The 25,062-nt window shown below is 46.8% G+C and overlaps 1 protein-coding gene across 1 annotated transcript in view; it reads left to right on the forward strand.

Moving 5' to 3' along the window:
* The window catches only part of LOC129869447 (P protein-like), a 77,227-nt gene that overhangs the window by 26,031 nt on the left and 26,134 nt on the right, over positions 1 to 25,062 (forward strand). The window contains exons 4-6 of the mRNA XM_055943876.1: positions 13,081 to 13,208; positions 15,091 to 15,150; positions 21,333 to 21,437. Coding sequence (XP_055799851.1) covers positions 13,081 to 13,208; positions 15,091 to 15,150; positions 21,333 to 21,437 — 293 coding nt within the window. The remainder of the gene's footprint in view (positions 1 to 13,080; positions 13,209 to 15,090; positions 15,151 to 21,332; positions 21,438 to 25,062) is intronic.

The raw sequence follows: 25,062 nt of genomic DNA on the forward strand, positions 1-25,062 counted from the left end.
CATGGCTGTAGGTTCTGTAACTATAGTAATGTAATTATACATGGTTGTAGGTTCTGTTACTATAGTAATGTATTTATACATGGTTGTAGGTTCTGTTACTATAGTAATGTAATTACACATGGTTGTAGGTTCTGTTACTATAGTAATGTAATTACACATGGTTGTTGGTTCTGTTACTATAGTAATGTAATTATACATGGTTGTAGATTCTGTTACTATAGTAATGTAATTACACATGGTTGTAGGTTCTGTTACTATAGTAATGTAATTACACATGGTTGTAGGCTCTGTTACTATAGTAATGTAATTACACATGGTTGTAGGTTCTGTTACTATAGTAATGTAATTACACATGGTTGTAGTTTCTGTTAGTAATGTAATTACACATGGTAGTAGGTTCTGTTACTATAGTAATTACACATGGTTGTAGGTTCTGTTAGTAATGTAATTACACATGGTTGTAGGTTCTGTTAGTAATGTAATTACACATGGTTGTAGGTTCTGTTACTATAGTAATGTAATTACACATGGTTGTAGGTTCTGTTACTATAGTAATGTAATTACACATGGTTGTAGGTTCTGTTACTATAGTAATGTAATTATACATGGTTGTAGGTTCTGTTACTATAGTAATGTAATTACACATGGCTGTAGGTTCTGTTACTATAGTAATGTAATTACACATGGTTGTAGGTTCTGTTACTATAGTAATGTAATTACACATGGTTGTAGGCTCTGTTACTATAGTAATGTAATTACACATGGTTGTAGGTTCTGTTACTATAGTAATGTAATTACACATGGTTGTAGTTTCTGTTAGTAATGTAATTACACATGGTAGTAGGTTCTGTTACTATAGTAATTACACATGGTTGTAGGTTCTGTTACTATATTAACTACACATGGTTATAGGTTCTGTTACTATAGTAATTACACATGGTTGTAGGTTCTGTTACTATAGTAATTACACATGGTTGTAGGTTGTTACTATAGTAATTACACATGGTTGTATGTTCTGTTACCATAGTAATTACACATGGTTGTAGGTTCTGTTACTATAGTAATGTAATTACACATGGTTGTAGGTTCTGTTACTATAGTAATGTAATTATACATGGTTGTAGGTTCTGTTACTATAGTAATGTAATTATACATGGTTGTAGGTTCTGTTACTATAGTAATGTAATTATACATGGTTGTAGGCTCTGTTACTATAGTAATGTAATTATACATGGTTGGTTGTAGGTTCTGTTACTATAGTAATGTAATTACACATGGTTGTAGGTTCTGTTACTATAGTAATGTAATTATACATGGTTGTAGGCTCTGTTACTATAGTAATGTAATTATACATGGTTGGTTGTAGGTTCTGTTAGTAATGTAATTACACATGGTTGTAGGTTCTGTTAGTAATGTAATTACACATGGTTGTAGGTTCTGTTACTATAGTAATGTAATTATACATGGTTGTAGGTTCTGTTACTATAGTAATGTAATTATACATGGTTGTAGGTTCTGTTACTATAGTAATGTAATTACACATGGTTGTAGGTTCTGTTACTATAGTAATTACACATGGTTGTAGGTTCTGTTACCATAGTAATTACACATGGTTGTATGTTCTGTTACCATAGTAATTACACATGGTTGTAGGTTCTGTTACTATAGTAATGTAATTACACATGGTTGTAGGTTCTGTTACTATAGTAATGTAATTACACATGGTTGTAGGTTCTGTTAGTAATGTAATTACACATGGTTGTAGGTTCTGTTACTATAGTAATGTAATTATACATGGTTGTAGGTTCTGTTACTATAGTAATGTAATTACACATGGTTGTAGGTTCTGTTACTATAGTAATGTAATTACACATGGTTGTAGGTTCTGTTACTATAGTAATGTAATTATACATGGTTGTAGGTTCTGTTACTATAGTAATGTAATTACACATGGTTTTAGGTTCTGTTACTATAGTAATGTAATTATACATGGTTGTAGGTTCTGTTACTATAGTAATGTAATTACACATGGTTGTAGGTTCTGTAACTATAGTAATGTAATTATACATGGTTGTAGGTTCTGTTACTATAGTAATGTAATTACACATGGTTGTAGGTTCTGTTACTATAGTAACGTAATGATACATGGCTGTAGGTTCTGTTACTATAGTAATGTAATTATATATGGTTGTAGGTTCTGTTACTATAGTAATGTAATGATACATGGTTGTAGGTTCTGTTACTATAGTAATGTAATTACACATGGTTGTAGGTTCTGTTACTATAGTAATGTAATTATATATGGTTGTAGGTTCTGTTACTATAGTAATGTAATGATACATGGTTGTAGGTTCTGTTACTATAGTAATGTAATTACACATGTTTGTAGGTTCTGTTAGTAATGTAATTACACATGGTTGTAGGTTCTGTTACTATAGTAACGTAATTACACATGGTTGTAGGTTCTGTTACTATAGTAATGTAATTATACATGGTTGTAGGTTCTGTTACTATAGTAATGTAATTATACATGGTTGTAGGTTCTGTTACTATAGTAATGTAATTATACATGGTTGTAGGTTCTGTTAGTAATGTAATTACACATGGTTGTAGGTTCTGTTACTATAGTAATGTAATTACACATGGTTGTAGGTTCTGTTACTATAGTAATGTAATTACACATGGTTGTAGGTTCTGTTAGTATAGTAATGTAATTACACATGGTTGTAGGTTCTGTTACTATAGTAATGTAATTACACATGGTTGTAGGTTCTGTTACTATAGTAATGTAATTATACATGGTTGTAGGTTCTGTTACTATAGTAATGTAATTATACATGGTTGTAGGTTCTGTTAGTAATGTAACTATACATGGTTGTAGGTTCTGTTACTATAGTAATGTAATTACACATGGCTGTAGGTTCTGTTACTATAGTAATGTAATTACACATGGTTGTAGTTTCTGTTAGTAATGTAATTATACATGGTTGTAGGTTCTGTTACTATAGTAATGTAATTATACATGGTTGTAGGTTCTGTTACTATAGTAATGTAATTATACATGGTTGTAGGTTCTGTTACTATAGTAATGTAATTATACATTACTATACAATTATACATCTATGCAGATATGATTGGTCATCCAGACATTATCTATGCAGATATGATTGGTCATCTTTTTGTTGCAGCTCGTTAATCACTATGATGGGAATGTGTCTGTGGATATGTAGAGGTTTCTCACTCTGCAGGAATATAGGCCAGCGACTTCCATTGATAGGCCATTGTATGAGGGCCTACATGTTGTCTCACTCACTCTGTGAGTAGCTATAGAAAACAATCTGAGTCTCTTTCTGTGAGTAGCTATAGAAAACAACCGGAGTCTCTTTCTGTGAGTAGCTATAGAAAACAACCGGAGTCTCTTTCTGTGAGTAGCTATAGAAAACAATCTGTCTCTTTCTGTGAGTAGCTATAGAAAACAACCTGAGTCTCTTTCTTGACCCCTTGGTTGGGTGGTTGGGACAAGCCATGACCGTTCCCCTCTCATCACTCCATCCCATCTCCCTCTATCTCTCCCTCGCTCCTCTCTCCTCACTCCATCCCCTCTCCCTCGCTCCACTCTCCCCTTCTCCCTCTCTCCTCACTCCATCCCCTCTCCCTCGCTCCACTCTCCCCTTCTCCCTCTCTCCCCTCCCCTCCCCTCACTCCATCCCATCTCCCTCTATCTCTCTCTCGCTCCTCTCTCGTCACTCCATCCCCTCTCCCTCACTCCTCTCTCCTCACTCCATCCCCTCTCCCTCGCTCCACTCTCCCCTTCTCCCTCTCTCCCCTCCCATCTCCCTCTATCTCTCTCTCGCTCCTCTCTCCTCACTCCATCCCCTCTCCCTCGCTCCACTCTCCCCTTCTCCCTCTCTCCCCTCCCCTCACTCCATCCCATCTCCCTGTATCTCTCTCTCGCTCCTCTCTCCTCTCTCCATCCCCTCTCCCCTTCTCCCTCTCTCCTTCTCCCTCTCTCCCCTCCCCTCACTCCATCCCATCTCCCTGTATCTCTCTCTCGCTCCTCTCTCCTCACTCCATCCCTTCTTCCTCGCTCCACTCTCCCCTTCTCCCTCTCTCTCTCGTTCTCTCTCCCTCGCTCCCCTCGCCTCACTCCATCGCCTCTCCCTCTCTCTCCCCCAGCTTTCATCAGCAGTGAAATGATTTCCCAGAGGCAATTACCAGAGCTCACCTGTTTAATCAAATACAGTATATCTTGAAGTGGATGCAGCATACTCTCTCCCTCTCTCTCTCTCTCTTTCTACCTCTCCCTCTCTCTCTCTCTCTCTCTCCCTCGCTCGCTCTCTCTCTCTTTCTACCCCTCCCTCTCTCTCTCCCTCGCTCTCTCTCTCTCTCTCTCTCTCTCTCTCTCTCTCTCTCTCTCTCTCTCTCTCTCTCTCTCTCTCGCCTTCCTCCCAAAGACGAGGTTTAATTCTGAGGATTACCTTAATGCTGTGGTTGAGATATGTGTTAGAGTGGGATACTTTGGTAATGAACCCACCGAGCCTGACCAGAAACATTATCCATCAGCCTGGTTACACTCAACTCAGTCGGATTATTGGACAATAAGGCAGAGCACGCTTTGATGGGAATCAATTCTTCTGGCTGCCTCTCTCACACAAATGCATGCACGTACACGCACGCACACACACACACGCACGTACACACGCACGTACGCACGCACGCACGTACGCACGCACGTACACACACACACGTACACACACGTACACACACACACACACACACACACACACACACACACACACACACACACACACACACACACACTCAGTCAGTTTATCTATGTGGTGAGTCACCTTGTTTGATTGTCCTCAGAGAATTCTCTCTTCGTGTCAGCCTTTAAAATGGCTGCCCAGATTCCCCGATCTATCACCCTGACCTGCAAGGGACGAACGGCCAAAGACCTAGGAATGTTAATAGATAGTAAACTCCTGTGATTGTGCCGTTAGTCCAAAATGCCACAGTCTGTGTAACATTTCTATAGGTACAAACATCTATTTTGACGTTTGAAATCCTCGGTGGAAGTGGTAAGCATCGTTCTGTTTCCTCAACGCCAGTCAGTCTGTCTGTGGCACACTGGAATACATAAAGGGTAACAGACAGGTGTAACGTATCGTTATATTACGACAGATTCAATAATCTGGGTCAGTTAGAGAGAGAAAGGGTGTTCCCGTGAATGGCAGTTCCTTATATAGTCAACCACTTCTGACTAGGGTCCATAGTGTGTCATTTGGGACGTAAACTGGACCACTTCTGACTAGGGTCCATAGTGTGTCATTTGGGACTCAAACTGGACCACTTCTGACTAGGGTCCATAGTGTGTCATTTGGGACGTAAACTGGACCACTTCTGACTAGGGTCCATAGTGTGTCATTTGGGACGTAAACTGGACCACTTCTGACTAGGGTCCATAGCGTGTCATTTGGGACGTAAACTGGACCACTTCTGACTAGGGTCCATAGTGTGTCATTTGGGACGTAAACTGGACCACTTCTGACCAGGGCCCATAGTGTGTCATTTGGGACGTAAACTGGACTTGAGTGAAAAAAACCCACAACACGTACGGTGGAATAAAACTGAGCAGAGGCAAGATGGAACTGTTCCTGATTAACACTGTTTTAATTCTGTCTCGTTATCTTTCACCGTATGGTGGCTTATGGGTTTGTTAACTCACTTCATGTTTACACTAAATTCTACTATTACTCAGCTTAATTTCATGCACTTCTGGACTCAAAACCTTAAAGCTATCCTTGTGGTTTTTGCTCGTGCACTAAACGCAGTGGGGTTGCGGTGGCATGGCTGGATTGCGTCACAGTGTTGGTCAAGCAGGCTGGCTGTAGCCTGATCTAACAGGTTCCTCTCTCTCCCCCCCCCCCCCCCAGGTTGGATAGATATCCTCTGGGCTCTGTGGGGCTAGCTGTAGTAGTGTGGTTCTAACAGGGTCCTCTCTCTCCTCTCCGTCCCCCCAGGTTGGATAGATATCCTCTGGGCTCTGTGGGGCTAGCTGTAGTAGTGTGGTTCTAACAGGGTCCTCTCTCTCCTCTCTGTCCCCCAGGTTGGATAGATATCCTCTGGGCTCTGTGGGGCTAGCTGTAGTAGTGTGGTTCTAACAGGGTCCTCTCTCCCCCCCCAGGTTGGATAGATATCCTCTGGGCTCTGTGGGGCTAGCTGTAGTAGTGTGGTTCTAACAGGGTCCTCTCTCCCCCCCCCCCAGGTTGGATAGATATCCTCTGGGCTCTGTGGGGCTAGCTGTAGTAGTGTGGTTCTAACAGGGTCCTCTCTCTCCTCTCTCTCCCCCCAGGTTGGATAGATATCCTCTGGGCTCTGTGGGGCTAGCTGTAGTAGTGTGGTTCTAACAGGGTCCTCTCTCTCCTCTCTCCCCCCCCAGGTTGGATAGATATCCTCTGGGATCTGTGGGGCTAGCTGTAGTAGTGTGGTTCTAACAGGGTCCTCTCTCTCCTCTCTGTCCCCCCAGGTTGGATAGATATCCTCTGGGCTCTGTGGGGCTAGCTGTAGTAGTGTGGTTCTAACAGGGTCCTCTCTCTCCTCTCTCCCCTCCAGGTTGGATAGATATCCTCTGGGCTCTGTGGGGCTAGCTGTAGTAGTGTGGTTCTAACAGGGTCCCCCCCCCCCCCCCCCCCCCAGGTTGGATAGATATCCTCTGGGCTCTGTGGGGCTAGCTGTAGTAGTGTGGTTCTAACAGGGTCCTCTCTCTCCTCTCTCTCCCCCCCAGGTTGGATAGATACCCTCGGGGCTCTGTGGGGCTAGCTGTAGTAGTGTGGTTCTAACAGGGTCCTCTCCCTCCCCCCCCCAGGTTGGATAGATATCCTCTGGGCTCTGTGGGGCTAGCTGTAGTAGTGTGGTTCTAACAGGGTCCTCTCTCTCCCCCAGGTTGGATAGATATCCTCTGGGCTCTGTGGGGCTAGCTGTAGTAGTGTGGTTCTAACAGGGTCCTCTCTCTCCTCTCCGTCCCCCCAGGTTGGATAGATATCCTCTGGGCTCTGTGGGGCTAGCTGTAGTAGTGTGGTTCTAACAGGGTCCTCTCTCTCCTCTCTGTCCCCCAGGTTGGATAGATATCCTCTGGGCTCTGTGGGGCTAGCTGTAGTAGTGTGGTTCTAACAGGGTCCTCTCTCCCCCCCCAGGTTGGATAGATATCCTCTGGGCTCTGTGGGGCTAGCTGTAGTAGTGTGGTTCTAACAGGGTCCTCTCTCCCCCCCCCCCAGGTTGGATAGATATCCTCTGGGCTCTGTGGGGCTAGCTGTAGTAGTGTGGTTCTAACAGGGTCCTCTCTCTCCTCTCTCTCCCCCCAGGTTGGATAGATATCCTCTGGGCTCTGTGGGGCTAGCTGTAGTAGTGTGGTTCTAACAGGGTCCTCTCTCTCCTCTCTCCCCCCCCAGGTTGGATAGATATCCTCTGGGATCTGTGGGGCTAGCTGTAGTAGTGTGGTTCTAACAGGGTCCTCTCTCTCCTCTCTGTCCCCCCAGGTTGGATAGATATCCTCTGGGCTCTGTGGGGCTAGCTGTAGTAGTGTGGTTCTAACAGGGTCCTCTCTCTCCTCTCTCCCCTCCAGGTTGGATAGATATCCTCTGGGCTCTGTGGGGCTAGCTGTAGTAGTGTGGTTCTAACAGGGTCCCCCCCCCCCCCCCCCCCCCCAGGTTGGATAGATATCCTCTGGGCTCTGTGGGGCTAGCTGTAGTAGTGTGGTTCTAACAGGGTCCTCTCTCTCCTCTCTCTCCCCCCCAGGTTGGATAGATACCCTCGGGGCTCTGTGGGGCTAGCTGTAGTAGTGTGGTTCTAACAGGGTCCTCTCCCTCCCCCCCCCAGGTTGGATAGATATCCTCTGGGCTCTGTGGGGCTAGCTGTAGTAGTGTGGTTCTAACAGGGTCCTCTCTCTCCCCCAGGTTGGATAGATATCCTCTGGGCTCTGTGGGGCTAGCTGTAGTAGTGTGGTTCTAACAGGGTCCTCTCCCCCCCCCCCCCCCCCCCCCCCCCCCCCAGGTTGGATAGATATCCTCTGGGCTCTGTGGGGCTAGCTGTAGTAGTGTGGTTCTAACAGGGTCCTCTCCCCCCCCCCCCCCCCCCCCCCCAGGTTGGATAGATACCCTCGGGGCTCTGTGGGGCTAGCTGTAGTAGTGTGGTTCTAACAGGGTCCTCTCTCTCCTCTCTGTCCCCCAGGTTGGATAGCTATCCTCTGGGCTCTGTGGGGCTAGCTGTAGTAGTGTGGTTCTAACATGGTCCTCTCTCTCCTCTCTGTCCCCCAGGTTGGATAGATATCCTCTGGGCTCTGTGGGGCTAGCTGTAGTAGTGTGGTTCTAACAGGGTCCTCTCTCTCCTCTCTCCCCCCCCCCAGGTTGGATAGATATCCTCTGGGCTCTGTGGGGCTAGCTGTAGTAGTGTGGTTCTAACAGGGTCCTCTCTCTCCTCTCTCCCCCCCCCAGGTTGGATAGATATCCTCTGGGCTCTGTGGGGCTAGCTGTAGTAGTGTGGTTCTAACAGGGTCCTCTCCCTCCCCCCCCCAGGTTGGATAGCTATCCTCTGGGCTCTGTGGGGCTAGCTGTAGTAGTGTGGTTCTAACAGGGTCCCCCCCCCCCCCCAGGTTGGATAGATATCCTCTGGGCTCTGTGGGGCTAGCTGTAGTAGTGTGGTTCTAACAGGTTCCTCTCTCTCCTCTCTCTCCCCCCAGGTTGGATAGATATCCTCTGGGCTCTGTGGGGCTAGCTGTAGTAGTGTGGTTCTAACAGGGTCCTCTCCCCCCCCCCCCCCCCCCCAGGTTGGATAGATATCCTCGGGGCTCTGTGGGGCTAGCTGTAGTAGTGTGGTTCTAACAGGGTCCTCTCTCTCCTCTCTGTCCCACCAGGTTGGATAGCTATCCTCTGGGCTCTGTGGGGCTAGCTGTAGTAGTGTGGTTCTAACAGGGTCCTCTCTCTCCTCTCTGTCCCCCAGGTTGGATAGATATCCTCTGGGCTCTGTGGGGCTAGCTGTAGTAGTGTGGTTCTAACAGGGTCCTCTCTCTCCTCTCCGTCCCCCCAGGTTGGATAGATATCCTCTGGGCTCTGTGGGGCTAGCTGTAGTAGTGTGGTTCTAACAGGGTCCTCTCTCTCCTCTCTGTCCCCAGGTTGGATAGATATCCTCTGGGCTCTGTGGGGCTAGCTGTAGTAGTGTGGTTCTAACAGGGTCCTCTCTCTCCTCTCCGTCCCCCCAGGTTGGATAGATATCCTCTGGGCTCTGTGGGGCTAGCTGTAGTAGTGTGGTTCTAACAGGTTCCTCTCTCCCCCCAGGTTGGATAGATATCCTCTGGGCTCTGTGGGGCTAGCTGTAGTAGTGTGGTTCTAACAGGGTCCTCCCCCCCCCCCCCCCCCCCCCCCCAGGTTGGATAGATATCCTCTGGGCTCTGTGGGGCTAGCTGTAGTAGTGTGGTTCTAACAGGTTCCTCTCTCTCCTCTCTCTCCCCCCAGGTTGGATAGATATCCTCTGGGCTCTGTGGGGCTAGCTGTAGTAGTGTGGTTCTAACAGGGTCCTCTCTCTCCTCTCTGTCCCCAGGTTGGATAGATATCCTCTGGGCTCTGTGGGGCTAGCTGTAGTAGTGTGGTTCTAACAGGGTCCTCTCTCTCCTCTCTCTCCCCCCAGGTTGGATAGATATCCTCTGGGCTCTGTGGGGCTAGCTGTAGTAGTGTGGTTCTAACAGGGTCCTCTCTCCCCCTCCAGGTTGGATAGATATCCTCTGGGATCTGTGGGGCTAGCTGTAGTAGTGTGGTTCTAACAGGGTCCTCTCTCTCCCCCCAGGTTGGATAGCTATCCTCTGGGCTCTGTGGGGCTAGCTGTATTAGTGTGGTTCTAACAGGGTCCTCTCTCTCCTCTCTGTCCCCCCAGGTTGGATAGATATCCTCTGGGCTCTGTGGGGCTAGCTGTAGTAGTGTGGTTCTAACAGGGTCCTCTCTCTCCTCTCTCTCCCCCCAGGTTGGATAGATATCCTCTGGGCTCTGTGGGGCTAGCTGTAGTAGTGTGGTTCTAACAGGGTCCTCTCTCTCCTCTCTCTCCCCCCAGGTTGGATAGATATCCTCTGGGCTCTGTGGGGCTAGCTGTAGTAGTGTGGTTCTAACAGGGTCCTCTCTCTCCTCTCCCCCCCCCCCAGGTTGGATAGATATCCTCTGGGCTCTGTGGGGCTAGCTGTAGTAGTGTGGTTCTAACAGGGTCCTCTCTCTCCTCTCTCCCCCCCCAGGTTGGATAGATATCCTCTGGGCTCTGTGGGGCTAGCTGTAGTAGTGTGGTTCTAACAGGGTCCTCTCTCTCCCCCAGGTTGGATAGATATCCTCTGGGCTCTGTGGGGCTAGCTGTAGTAGTGTGGTTCTAACAGGGTCCTCTCCGACCCCCAGGTTGGATAGATATCCTCTGGGCTCTGTGGGGCTAGCTGTAGTAGTGTGGTTCTAACAGGGTCGTCTCTCTCCTCTCTCCCCCTCCAGGTTGGATAGATATCCTCTGGGCTCTGTGGGGCTAGCTGTAGTAGTGTGGTTCTAACAGGGTCCTCTCCGACCCCCAAGTTGGATAGCTATCCTCTGGGCTCTGTGGGGCTAGCTGTAGTAGTGTGGTTCTAACAGGGTCCTCTCTCTCCTCTCCGTCCCCCCAGGTTGGATAGATATCCTCTGGGCTCTGTGGGGCTAGCTGTAGTAGTGTGGTTCTAACAGGGTCCTCTCTCTCCTCTCTCCCCCCCCCCAGGTTGGATAGATATCCTCTGGGCTCTGTGGGGCTAGCTGTAGTAGTGTGGTTCTAACAGGGTCCTCTCTCTCCTCTCCGTCCCCCCAGGTTGGATAGATATCCTCTGGGCTCTGTGGGGCTAGCTGTAGTAGTGTGGTTCTAACAGGGTCCTCTCTCTCCTCTCCGTCCCCCCAGGTTGGATAGCTATCCTCTGGGCTCTGTGGGGCTAGCTGTAGTAGTGTGGTTCTAACAGGGTCCTCTCTCCCCCCCCAGGTTGGATAGCTATCCTCTGGGCTCTGTGGGGCTAGCTGTAGTAGTGTGGTTCTAACAGGGTCCTCTCTCTCCTCTCCGTCCCCCCAGGTTGGATAGCTATCCTCTGGGCTCTGTGGGGCTAGCTGTAGTAGTGTGGTTCTAACAGGGTCCTCTCTCTCCTCTCTCCCCCCCCCCAGGTTGGATAGATATCCTCTGGGCTCTGTGGGGCTAGCTGTAGTAGTGTGGTTCTAACAGGGTCCTCTCTCTCCTCTCCGTCCCCCCAGGTTGGATAGCTATCCTCTGGGCTCTGTGGGGCTAGCTGTAGTAGTGTGGTTCTAACAGGGTCCTCTCTCTCCTCTCTCCCCCCCCCCAGGTTGGATAGATATCCTCTGGGCTCTGTGGGGCTAGCTGTAGTAGTGTGGTTCTAACAGGGTCCTCTCTCTCCTCTCCGTCCCCCCAGGTTGGATAGATATCCTCGGGGCTCTGTGGGGCTAGCTGTAGTAGTGTGGTTCTAACAGGGTCCTCTCTCTCCTCTCCGTCCCCCCAGGTTGGATAGCTATCCTCTGGGCTCTGTGGGGCTAGCTGTAGTAGTGTGGTTCTAACAGGGTCCTCTCTCTCCCCCAGGTTGGATAGATATCCTCTGGGCTCTGTGGGGCTAGCTGTATTAGTGTGGTTCTAACAGGGTCCCCCCCCCCCCCCCCCCCCCCCAGGTTGGATAGATATCCTCTGGGCTCTGTGGGGCTAGCTGTAGTAGTGTGGTTCTAACAGGGTCCTCTCTCTCCTCTCTGTCCCCAGGTTGGATAGCTATCCTCTGGGCTCTGTGGGGCTAGCTGTAGTAGTGTGGTTCTAACAGGGTCCTCTCTCTCCTCTCTGTCCCCAGGTTGGATAGATATCCTCTGGGCTCTGTGGGGCTAGCTGTAGTAGTGTGGTTCTAACAGGGTCCTCTCTCTCCTCTCTGTCCCCAGGTTGGATAGCTATCCTCTGGGCTCTGTGGGGCTAGCTGTAGTAGTGTGGTTCTAACAGGGTCCTCTCTCTCCTCTCTGTCCCCAGGTTGGATAGATATCCTCTGGGCTCTGTGGGGCTAGCTGTAGTAGTGTGGTTCTAACAGGGTCCTCTCTCTCCTCTCTGTCCCCCCAGGTTGGATAGCTATCCTCTGGGCTCTGTGGGGCTAGCTGTAGTAGTGTGGTTCTAACAGGGTCCTCTCTCTCCTCTCTGTCCCCCAGGTTGGATAGATATCCTCTGGGATCTGTGGGGCTAGCTGTAGTAGTGTGGTTCTAACAGGGTCCTCTCTCTCCTCTCTGTCCCCCCAGGTTGGATAGCTATCTTCGGGGCTCTGTGGGGCTAGCTGTAGTAGTGTGGTTCTAACAGGGTCCTCTCTCTCCTCTCTGTCCCCCCAGGTTGGATAGCTATCCTCTGGGCTCTGTGGGGCTAGCTGTAGTAGTGTGGTTCTAACAGGGTCCTCTCTCTCCTCTCTGTCCCCCCAGGTTGGATAGATATCCTCTGGGCTCTGTGGGGCTAGCTGTAGTAGTGTGGTTCTAACAGGGTCCTCTCTCTCCTCTCCGTCCCCCCAGGTTGGATAGATATCCTCTGGGCTCTGTGGGGCTAGCTGTAGTAGTGTGGTTCTAACAGGGTCCTCTCTCTCCTCTCCGTCCCCCCAGGTTGGATAGCTATCTTCGGGGCTCTGTGGGGCTAGCTGTAGTAGTGTGGTTCTAACAGGGTCCTCTCTCTCCTCTCCGTCCCCCCAGGTTGGATAGATATCCTCTGGGCTCTGTGGGGCTAGCTGTAGTAGTGTGGTTCTAACAGGGTCCTCTCTCTCCTCTCCGTCCCCCCAGGTTGGATAGATATCCTCTGGGCTCTGTGGGGCTAGCTGTAGTAGTGTGGTTCTAACAGGGTCCTCTCTCTCCTCTCCGTCCCCCCAGGTTGGATAGATATCCTCTGGGCTCTGTGGGGCTAGCTGTAGTAGTGTGGTTCTAACATGGTCCTCTCTCCCCCCAGGTTGGATAGATATCCTCTGGGCTCTGTGGGGCTAGCTGTAGTAGTGTGGTTCTAACAGGTTCCTCTCTCTCCTCTCTGTCCCCCCAGGTTGGATAGCTATCTTCGGGGCCCTGTGGCTGCTGGTGCTAGCTGACATCCAGGACTTTGAGATCATTCTGCACAGAGTGGAGTGGGCCACGCTGCTGTTCTTCGCTGCTCTGTTTGTTCTCATGGAGGTGTGGTTCACACAGACACACACATAACCATGGCACTGGGATGTTCACAGAGAACGCTGAGCTATTTTTAGTGAGGATATAAAGAATGTGTGAATGAATTCTAATGCTATCTAAAGCCATACAGGGGGAGGGGGACGAGAGGAGAGGAGAGGGGGACGAGAGGGAAGGAAGAGGAGAGGAGAGGAGAGAGGGAAGGGAGAGGAGAGGGGGACGAGAGGGAAGGGGGATGGAGAGGGGGACGAGAGGGAAGGGAGAGGAGAGGAGAGGGAAGTGGGATGGGGAGAGGAGAGGGGGATGAGGAGAGGAGAGCACGAGAGGGAAGGGAGAGGAGAGGGGATGGGGATGAGGAGAGGAGAGGAGAGGACGAGAGTGAAGGGAGAGGAGAGGGGATGGGGAAAGGAGAGGAGATGAGAGGAGGGGAGAGGAGAGGACGAGAGGAGAGGAGAGGTGAGGACAAGAGGAGAGGAGAGGAAGGGGGGATGGGGAGGAGAGGAGAGGAGGGGAGAGGAGAGGACGAGAGGGAGAGGACAAGAGGAGAGGAAGGGGGGATGGGGAGGAGAGGAGAGGAGAGGGGATGGGGAGAGACGGTAGAAGTAGAATGACTGCTATGTTTGCTGTTTGTCTGTTTCCTTGTTTTAATCCTTTGTTTTTTTAAAGGGCCCAATCGCACCCCAAACACAGCCCTTAATCGTACTGTGTTTGTACGCGTGCGTCCGTGTGTGTGTGTGTGTGTGTGTGTGTGTGTGTGTCTGTGTCTGTGTCTGTGTCTGCGCGTGTGTGCGCGGGTGTGTGTGTGTGTTGCAGAAACTCTATACAGTGTTTAGCCAGTCAGTGTAAACCCAGCAGACCATGGCTCAGAGCCATCAGACAGGACAAACATTCATAAGATGTATGAATTATACACAGTTTCTCTTCTCATGGTGAAATAGAGAATCAGCATTACACAGTAAAGTATATCACATAGGATTTACTTTTTAATTATTTAATCAGGGCCTGATTTAGACCTGGGACACCAGGTGGGTGATTCCCCTCTAATCAGGGACTGATTTAGACCCGGGACACCAGGCGGGTGATTCCCCTCTAATCAGGGACTGATTTAGACCTGGGACACCAGGTGGGTGATTTCCCTCTAATCAGGGACTGATTTAGACCTGGGACACCAGGTGGGTGATTCCCCTCTAGTCAGGGACTGATTTAGACCCGGGACACCAGGTGGGTGATTCCCCTCTAATCAGGGTCTGATTTAGACCTGGGACACCAGGTGGGTGATTCCCCTCTAATCAAGGACTGATTTAGACCTGGGACACCAGGTGGGTGATTCCCCTCTAATCAGGGACTGATTTAGACCTGGGACACCAGGTGGGTGATTCCCCCTCTAATCAGGGACTGATTTAGACCTGGGACACCAGGTGGGTGATTCCCCTCTAATCAGGGACTGGTTTAGACCTGGGACACCAGGTGGGTGATTCCCCTCTAATCAGGGACTGATTTAGACCCGGGACACCAGGTGGGTGATTCCCCTCTAATCAGGGCCTGATTTAGACCTGGGACACCAGGTGGGTGATTCCCCTCTAATCAGGGCCTGATTTAGACCGGGGACACCAGGTGGGTGATTCCCCTCTAATCAGGGACTGATTTAGACCCGGGACACCAGGTGGGTGCAATTAATGACCAGGTAGAACAGAAAACCAGCAGTAGTCAGGACCACATAGGGTAATATTTGAATATCCTTGCTCTAGAGGGATATAGGAAAACCAAGAAGAGGGGATATAGTTGAGACTGTTTCATACTTCAGCTCAGAGGCCTTCTTCTCATGGTCAAAACTCAACATATATACATGTTCCAGGTGACTGTTTACTTTCTCTTCTTCCCCTCCCTATAGGCTTTGGCCCAGCTACAGCTTATCGACTATATCGGAGTGCAGACGGCCCTGCTCATAAAAGTAAGTTGAACTTTGTTTTAAAGAATGAACCCTCATCACACTCCTGTCCTATAGACCGGATAGGCTGTTGGTAATGGCTCTCAATGTGTTCTGTGTCAGAGGCTGATAGAATGTTGGTAATGGCTCTCAATGTGTTCTGTGTCAGAGGCTGATAGACTGTTGGTAATGGCTCTCAATGTGTTCTGTGTCAGAGGCTGATAGACTGTTGGTAATGGCTCTCAATGTGTTCTGTGTCAGAGGCTGATAGACTCTTGGTAATGGCTCTCAATGTGTTCTGTGTCAGAGGCTGATAGACTCTTGGTAATGGCTCTCAATGTGTTCTGTGTCAGAGGCTGATAGACTGTTGGTAATGGCTCTCAATGTGTTCTGTGTCAGAGGCTGATAGACTGTTGGTAATTGTCCTCAATGTGTTCTGTGTTTCACGCTGGGGGGCTGCGGCCTGTGTGTATATACATTCCCAGTCAAAAGTTTGGACACCTACTCATTCAAGGGTTTTTCTTTTGTTTTCTATTTTCTAAATTGTAGAATAATAGTGAAGACATCAACACTATGAAATAACACATATGGAATCATGTAGTAACCAAAAAAGTGTTAAACAAATCAAAATACATTTTAGACTTTAGCTTCTTCAAAGTACATTTACATTTAAGTCATTTAGCAGACGCTCTTATCCAGAGCGACTTACAAGTACATACATTCATACTTTTTTGTACTGGTCCCCTGTGGGAAACGAACCCACAACCCTGGCTTTGCAAGCGCCATGCTCTACCAACTGAGCCACACGGGGCCTAGTAGCCACCCTTTGCCTTGATGACAACTTTGCACACTCTTGGCATTCTCTCAACCAGCTTCACCTGGAATGCTTTTCCAAACGTCTTGAAAAAGTTCCCACATATGCTGAGCACTTTCTTCACTCTGCGGTCCAACTCATCCCAAATTATCTCAATTGGGTTGAGATCGGGTGATTGTGGAGGCCAGGTCACCTTATGTAGCACTCTCCTTCTTGGTTAAAAAGCCCTTATCAAATCCAACTTTATTTGCCACACGCGCCAAATACAACAAGTATAGACTTTGCCGTGAAATGCTTACTTATAAGCCCTTAACCAGCAGGGCAGTTCAAGAAGAAGAAAATATTTACCAAGTAGGCTACAATAAAAAGTAACACAATAAGAATAACAAGGCTTTATACAGGGGGCACCGGTACCGAGTCAGTGTGGAGGCTATATACAGGGGGGCGCAGTACCGAGTCAGTGTGGAGGCTATATACAGGGGGTACTGATACAGAGTCAATGTGGAGGCTATATACAGGGGGTACCAGTACCAAGTCAGTGTGGAGGCTATATACAGGGTATTACGGTACAGAGTCAACGTGGAGGTTATATACAGGGTGTTACGGTACAGAGTCAGTGTGGAGGCTATATACAGGGGGTACCGGTACAGAGTCAATGTGGAGGCTATATACAGGGGGTACCGGTACAGAGTCAATGTGGAGGTTATATACAGGGGGTACCGGTACAGAGTCAGTGTGGAGGCTATATACAGGGGGCACCGGTACAGAGTCAGTGTGGAGGCTATATACAGGGGGCACCGGTACAGAGTCAATGTGGAGGCTATATACAGGGGGCACCGGTACAGAGTCAATGTGGAGGGGTACAGGCTAGTTGAGGTAATCTGTACATGTAGGTTGGAGTGAAGTGACTATGCATAGGTAACAAACAAACAGCGAGTAGCAGCAGCGTACAATAGGGGGGGGGGTCAATGTAAATTGTCCGGTGGCGATATTTATGAATTGTTCAGCTATCTAATGGCTTGGGGGTAGAAGCTGTTGAGGAGCCTTTTGGTCCTAGACTTGGCGCTCCGGTACCGCTTGCCGTGCGGTAGCAGAGAAAACAGTCTATGACTTGGGTGACTTGAGTCTCTGACAATTTTATGGGCTTTCCTCTGACACCACCTAGTATATAGCTCCTGGATGGCAGGAAGCTTGGCCCCAGTGATGTACTGGGCCGTTCGCACTACCCTCTGTAGTGCCTTACGGTCAGATGCCGAGCATTTGCCATACCAGGCGGTGATGCAACCGGTCAGGATACCCTCGATGGTGCAGATGTAGGACCTTTTGAGGATCTGGGGACCCAAATATTTTCAGTGACGACACTTGACTGTTGGTCCATGCATGCTTTGAGTACACTTCCTGGTAATCCGTCTGGCGCTGCGGCTTTGTGAATGTTGACCTGTTTAAAGGTTTTGTTCATATCGGCTACCGAGAGCGTTATCACACAGTCATCCAGAACAGCTGGTGCTCTCGTGCATGCTTCGGTGTTGAAGCGAGCATAAAAGGCATTTCGCTCATATGGTAGGCTCGCGTCACTGGGCAGCTCGCGTCTGGGTTTCCCTTTGTAGTCTGTAATAGTTTTCAAGCCCTGCTACATCCGATGAAGGTCTGAACCGGTGTAGTAGGAGTCAATCTTAGTCCTGTATTGACGCTTTGCTTGTTTGATGGTTTGTCTGAGGGATAGCGGGATTTCTTATAAGCGCTGGGTCATTGTCCTGTTGAAAAACAAACAAAAAGTCCCATTAAGCGCAAACCAAATGGGATGATGTATTGCTGCAGAATGTGGTGGTAGCCATGCTGTTTAAGTGTGCCTTTTATTCTAAATAAATCACAGACAGTGTCACCAGCAAAGCACCCCCACACCATCACACCTCCTCCTCCATGCTTCACGATGGGAATCACACAGAGATCATCCGTTCACCTACTCTGTGTCTCACAAAGTCACGCCGGTTAGAACCAAAAATCTCAAATTTGGACTCATCAGACCAAAGAACAGATTTCCACTGGTCTAATATCCACGGCTCGTGTTTCTTGTCCCAAGCAAGTCTCTTCCTCTTCTTGGTGTCTTTTAGTAGTGATTTCTTTGCATCAATTCAACCATGAAAGCCGGATTCTCACAGTCTCCTCTGAACAGTTGAGTTGAGATGTGTCTGTTACTTGAACTCTGAAGCATTTATTTGGGCTGCAATTTCTGAGGCTGGTAACTCTAATGAACTTATCCTCTACAGCAGAGGTCACTCTGAATCTTCAGTCCTTAGAGACAGTTTCATCAGCGCGCTTGATGGTATTTGCGACTGCACTTGAAGAAACGTTCAGAGTTCTTGACATTTTCCGGATTGACTGACCTTCATCTCTTAAAGTAATCATGGACTATCGTTTCTCTGCTCCATGTTAGACTGGGGAAATGGCTCCATGTTAGACTGGGGAAATCTCTATTTGAGCTGTTCTTGCCATAATATGGACTTTTTTAACCAAATCTTCTGGGCTATCTTCTGTATACCACCCCTACGGTACCCTGTCACAACACAACTGATGTCTCAAATCCATTAAGAAGGAAAGAAATTCCACAAATTAACTTTACCAAGCACACCCTGAAATGCATTCCAGGTGACTCGCTCATGAAGCTAGTTGAGAGAATACCAAGAGTGTGCAGAGCTGTCATCAAGGCAGAGGGTGGCTACTTTGAAGAATCTAAAATATGTGTTGATTTGTTTAACACTTATTTGGTTACTACATGATTCCAAGTGTTATTTCATAGTTTTGTTGTCTTCACTATTATTCTGCAATGTACAAAATAGTAAAAAGAAATAAAAACCCTGGAATGAGTGTGTGTGTCCAAACTTTTGACTGGTACTGCATATTAACTAACCTGTGTATATATTTTAAGGATCGGACCCTTTAAAAAAAAAATCAGCCTAAAATGACATACACAAATCTAACTGCCTGTAGCTCAGGACCCAAAGCAAGGATATGCATATTCTTTGTACCATTTGAAAGGAAACACTTTGAAGTTTGTGGAAATGTGAAATTACTGTCGGAGAATATAACACATTAGATCTGGTAAAAGAAACAAACTAAAAAAAGTGTACCCCCCCCCAAAAAAAGCATCATATTTGAAATGCAATTGAAAGGCCATACATTAATTTAGAATCCTAGGTGTAATTTAGATGTTGTTCACAAGATGTGTGCAAAGTTTGAATGATCCGGTGAAGAATTACCTCAAAACACAATATTTTGCATCAAGTTTGCCAGGAGTTTGCCCAAATGCGCTGAATTGGTCAATTTATACATTTTTTAAGTACATAAATATAGAGAACATACAAAAATGCTATGGTAATTTTTTTGTTTAATTTACACACTCCCAGGAATGTCATACATGATTTGATGGATGGTTAGCTTACCTACATAAAAGGCACTAAACTTCACACATCTAGAGGGTTGGTGTGGAGCCAGAGACAGCAGTGGGGTCTGTATCACCCAGTTCCTACATTTGAGTATAAAATATTTTTGTCAAACAAAACTACACTATATTTTATGTCTGGAACCCTTAGGATGACAAATCAGAGCAAGATTACTGAATGTAAGTGCATTATTTACCTTCAGAGGTGAATGTGGGTAGCCTAGGGGCGGCAGGGTAGCCTAGTGGTTAGAGCGTTGGACTAGTAACCGGAAGGTTGCAAGTTCAAATCCCCGAGCTGACAAGGTACAAATCTGTCGTTCTGCCCCTGAACAGGCAGTTAACCCACTGTTCCCCGGTAGGCCGTCATTGTAAATAAGAATTTGTTCTTAACTGACTTGCCTCGTTAAATAAAGGTAAAAAAAAAAAAAAAAAATGTATCAAACCAGATCCCGTGATACATTTTTTGTTGTTGTGCATTATCCTCAAACAATAGCATGGTCTTTTTTCCCTGTAAATTGGACACTGCTGTTAGGTTAACAAGAATGTAAGCTTTCTGACCATTTAAGACATTTATACAGCTGAAGTCGGAGGTTTACATACACCTTAACCAAATACATTTAAACTCGGTTTTTTCACAATTCCTGACATTTAATCCAAGTAAAAATGTCCTGTCTTAGGTCAGTTAGGATCACCACTTTATTTTAAGAATGTGAAATGTCAGAATAATAGTAGAGAGAGTGATTTATTTCAGGTTTTATTTCTTTCATCACATTCCCAGTGGGTCAGAAGTTTACATACACTCAATTAGTATTTGGTAGCATTGCCTTTAAATTGATTAACTTGAGTCAAACGTTTCAGGTAGCTTTCCACAAGCTTCCCACAATAATTCGGTTGAATTTTGGCTCATTCCTTCTGACAGGGCTTTGTGATGGCCACTCCAATACCTTGACTTTGATGTCCTTAAGCCATTTTGCCACAACTTTGGAAGTATGCTTGGGGTAATTGTCCATTTCGAAGACCCATTTGCGACCAAGCTTTAACTTCCTGACTGATGTCTTGAGATGTTGCTTCAATATATCCACATATTTTTCCATCCTCATGATGCCATCTATTTTGTGAAGTGCACCAGTCCCTCCTGCAGCAAAGCACCACCCACAACATGATGCTGCCACCCCCGTGCTTCACGGTTGGGAAGGTGTTCTTCGGTTTGTAAGCTTCTCCCTTTTTCCTCCAAACATAACGATGGTCATTATGGCCAAACAGTTATATTTTTGTTTCATCAGACCAGAGGACATTTCTTCAAAATATGGGACCAAATGCTAAACTTTGTACAACTTTAATACACATACAAAGGGATTCCAGTACATTTGGTCCCATAATATGGAGGGACTATCTACATCAAGTGCTGTAATTTATAAACGGTTCAACAGATATGGATGAAAATACCCTCAAATTAAACTCACAGTCTGTCATGGTGTATCATTTCAAATAGAACCAAAACTATTTAATAAATTTGACCTTTATTTAACTAGTCAGTATTTTCAATAATGGCATAGGAACAGTGGGTTAGCTGCCTTGTTCAGGGGAGGAACGACAGATTTCTTCCTTGTCAGCTCAGGGATTCGATTTTGCAACCTTTCGGTTACTAGTCCAACGCTCTAACCACTAGGCTACCTGCCGCCCCAAACAAAATAACAAAATGGTCAGACTCCCAATACTTTTGGAGCTCACTGTGTGTGTTATGCAGGTGTGTGTGCCTAATGCAGGTGTGTGTGTGTGTGTTATGCAGGTGTGTGTGTTTGTGCCTAATGCAGGTGTGTGTGTGTGTGTGTGTGTGTGTGTGTGTGTGTGTGTGTGTGTGTTATGCAGGTGTGTGTGTGTGTGTGTGTTATGCAGGTGTGTCCACCCAGTGACTGAGCCTGAGGTGTCTGTCTCTCGTTATCTCCTCACCAGGCCGTTCCAGAAGAGCATCGTTTAGCCATGGCCATCATCCTGGTCATGTGGGTGTCAGCTCTGGCCTCCTCCCTCATCGACAACATCCCCTTCACCGCCACCATGGTAAGAGGCTGCACACTGCCTGCCACACTGCATGCCACACTGCCTGACACACTGCCTACCACACTGCATGCCACACTGTCTGACACACTGCATGCCACACTGCATGCCACACTGCATGCCACACTGCCTACCACACTGCATGCTACACTGCCTGCCACTGGGAGGGGAGGCACACAGTGAACAGAGTGCATGACACGCTTCCATACTCTGTCACATGCAGCCGCAGACACTCACACATGCACACACACACACATTTGCACACAGGCACATTTTCAAAGAAATTTGACAATTCTAGAGAATATATTTATTGGAATCTCTACTCTGAAATGACTCATCTATACTCTGAAAGACGTATCTATACTCTGAAAGACATAATCTATACTCTGAAAGACATAATCTATACTCTGAAAGACCTCATCTATACTCTGAAAGGCCTAATCAATACTCTGAAAGGCCTAATCAATACTCTGAAAGACCGAATCTATACTCGGTATGCCCTAATCTATACTCTTAAATGCCTAATCTATACTCGGTATGCCCTAATCTATACTCTTAAATGCCTAATCTATACTCTGAAAGACCTAAACTATACTCTGAAAGGCATAATCTATACTGAAACGCATAACCTATACTCTGAATCACCTAATCTATACTCTGAAAGACCTAATCTATACTCTGCATGCCCTAATCTATACTCTGGAAGGCATAATCTATACTGAAGGCCTAATCTATACTCTGAATGGCTAGCCATGGACCACTGGTGGGTGTGGCCAAAGACCTAATCTATACTCTGAATGGCTAGCCATGGACCGCTGGTGGGCGTGGCCAAAAACCTAATCTATACTCTGAATGGCTAGCCATGGACCGCTGGTGGGCGTGGCCAAAGACCTAATCTATACTCTGAATGGCTAGCCATGGACCGCTGGTGGGCGTGGCCAAAGACCTAATCTATACTCTGAATAGCTAGCCGTGGACCGCTGGTGGGCGTGGCCAAAGACCTAATCTATACTCTGAATAGCTAGCCATGGACCGCTGGTGGGCGTGGCCAAAGACCTAATCTATACTCTGAATAGCTAGCCATGGACCGCTGGTGGGCGTGGCCAAAGACCTAATCTATACTCTGAATGGCTAGCCATGGACCGCTGGTGGGCGTGGCCAAAGACCTAATCTATACTCTGAATAGCTAGCCATGGACCGCTGGTGGGCGTGCCTGGAGTTTGATTGATGGCGTTGGCACTTGGATTGGAGCCGGTGCTATGGTCATGTGACATGAAAATAGAGGTCTTTGGCAACGCCCACACCAGCGGTGGGTTTGGCCGTTTAAAGAACAATGCATATCTAACCTCCATCTCTTTTCGGGTCTTCTGTTCCAACAATTGAAATGGTGTTTTAGACATTGGATAGAAGTAGACAGCTTCAGACAGACAGCTTCAGAATGGTCTGTCATACACTTAAGCCTTAGTCCCACCCATTCTGCATCGTTCACACCCTCTTAAGCCTTAGTCCCACCCATTCATCATCGTTCACACCCTCTTAAGCCTTAGTCCCACCCATTCTGCATCGTTCACACCCTCTTAAGCCTTAGTCCCAGCCATTCAGCATCGTTCACACCCTCTTAAGCCTTAGTCCCACCCATTCATCATCGTTCACACCCTCTTAAGCCTTAGTCCCACCCATTCTGCATCGTTCACACCCTCTTAAGCCTTAGTCCCAGCCATTCAGCATCGTTCACACCCTCTTAAGCCTTAGTCCCACCCATTCATCATCGTTCACACCCTCTTAAGCCTTAGTCCCACCCATTCAGCATCGTCCACACCCTCTTAAGCCTTAGTCCCACCCATTCTGCATCGTTCACACCCTCTTAAGCCTTAGTCCCACCCATTCTGCATCGTTCACACCCTCTTAAGCCTTAGTCCCACCCATTCTGCATCGTTCACACCCTCTTAAGCCTTAGTCCCACCCATTCATCATCGTTCACACCCTCTTAAACCTTAGTCCCACCCATTCAGCATCGTTCACACCCTCTTAAGGAGAGTCAGGTGTGTTCTACAGGTCTTTCTGATGGGAGGCATTAGACCATTCTCCTTGTATGACTGGTGGAGGAGAGTCAGGCGTGTTCTACTGATGCTTAAAGACAAATTCAAGATTCAAATATTTGATCGTTATTAGATGAGGCTTACCCAGACACACTTGTCTAAATTGATGGGTCATGTCAAAGAGAGGCTATAACTACCCCCTCAGACACATCTAGTTAAGTGGATCAGTCTCTATTGTCTAGACATGTTCATGAAATACAATAGATGGCCGTAATCAACCCCAGAAACAACAACTTGATGGCTCATGTCATCATCTGGCGACGTGGAGTCTTTTGTTTAGACTTGTAGAGAGCTAGCCAAACCATAAACCATAATCCTAACCCAAACAGTAGCAATATAAATGGATTCTCATAGCTAGCCACCATGGGTGAAATGATGTCGTATGAATACGCTTTAACTTGCAATGAAAACAACTTTCTGACAAAATTAGAAAAGGTAGCTAGACTCTAACATGGATTAATGCTTCACGTCATGGTTGGTTTAGTTTGAAGCTACAAGCTTGTAGCATCCTACCTAAGAAGACTCGATGCTGTAATCACTGACTAAAGTGCTTCAACAAAGTACTCTGTAAAGGGTCTGAATACTTATGTAAATGTTATTTTTCAGTGTTTTATTTTTTAATAAATTAGCAAAAATTAATAACCAGTTTTTGTTTTGTCATTACGGGCTATTGTGTGTAGATTGATGAAGAAAAAAAAACAATTGAATACATTTTAGAATAAGGCTGTAACGTAACAACATTTTGAAAAAGTCAAGGGGTCTGAATACTTTCCGAAGGGCTGTAAGTGATTAACGTCTAGAGCAGTCATTCCCCCTCAAAAATAACTTACAAAATGTAAGAAAAAAACACCCCAAAAAACGATGTACAATATTTAGAGCAATGGCAACCACTTACCATCAATATTTGCATAACCTTTGTGATTGGAGGATAGCAATAAGGTTTTTTTTTAGATCAGGATCAACTACTCTGATCTCCTCAAGGTCATTAATAATAATATTATTTTCATATTTGAAGATTGAAAAAAAAAGCTAATTCTTTGGCAAATGACAGGATTGGCAAGGAGTGAAAATGTCAGCTAAGAAGACTGTTACCCAGGCTAAAGCAGCCCAGCAGGCAGGTGTCCATCTTCATTTCTAAGACATGTTCAAATACAGCTCAAACTCCATTTGCTCTCACCAACCATTTCAAACATAAGCTTTAAGGATCTGCCTCTGGACTGAACCATTTTCTGCTGCCAAAAAACACAACAGGGTTCAAATACATTCAGTACAAATTCCATGAACAGTCCTGCATGATTGGTTGTTTCCAGATCATGTGACCAACCAACTCCTGTATGATTGGTTGTTTCTATACTGCCTGACTTCCCTGTTTGTTTTTCTCCAGATCATGTGACCAACCAACTCCTGCATGATTGGTTGTTTCTATACTGCCTGACTTCCCTGTTTGTTTTTCTCCAGATCATGTGACCAACTAACTCCTGTATGATTGGTTGTTTCTATACTTCCTGACTTCTCTTTGTGTCTTTCTC

Source organism: Salvelinus fontinalis, chromosome 14 (assembly GCF_029448725.1).
Source record: "Salvelinus fontinalis isolate EN_2023a chromosome 14, ASM2944872v1, whole genome shotgun sequence".
In the NCBI taxonomy this organism is placed as follows: Eukaryota; Metazoa; Chordata; class Actinopteri; order Salmoniformes; family Salmonidae; genus Salvelinus; species Salvelinus fontinalis.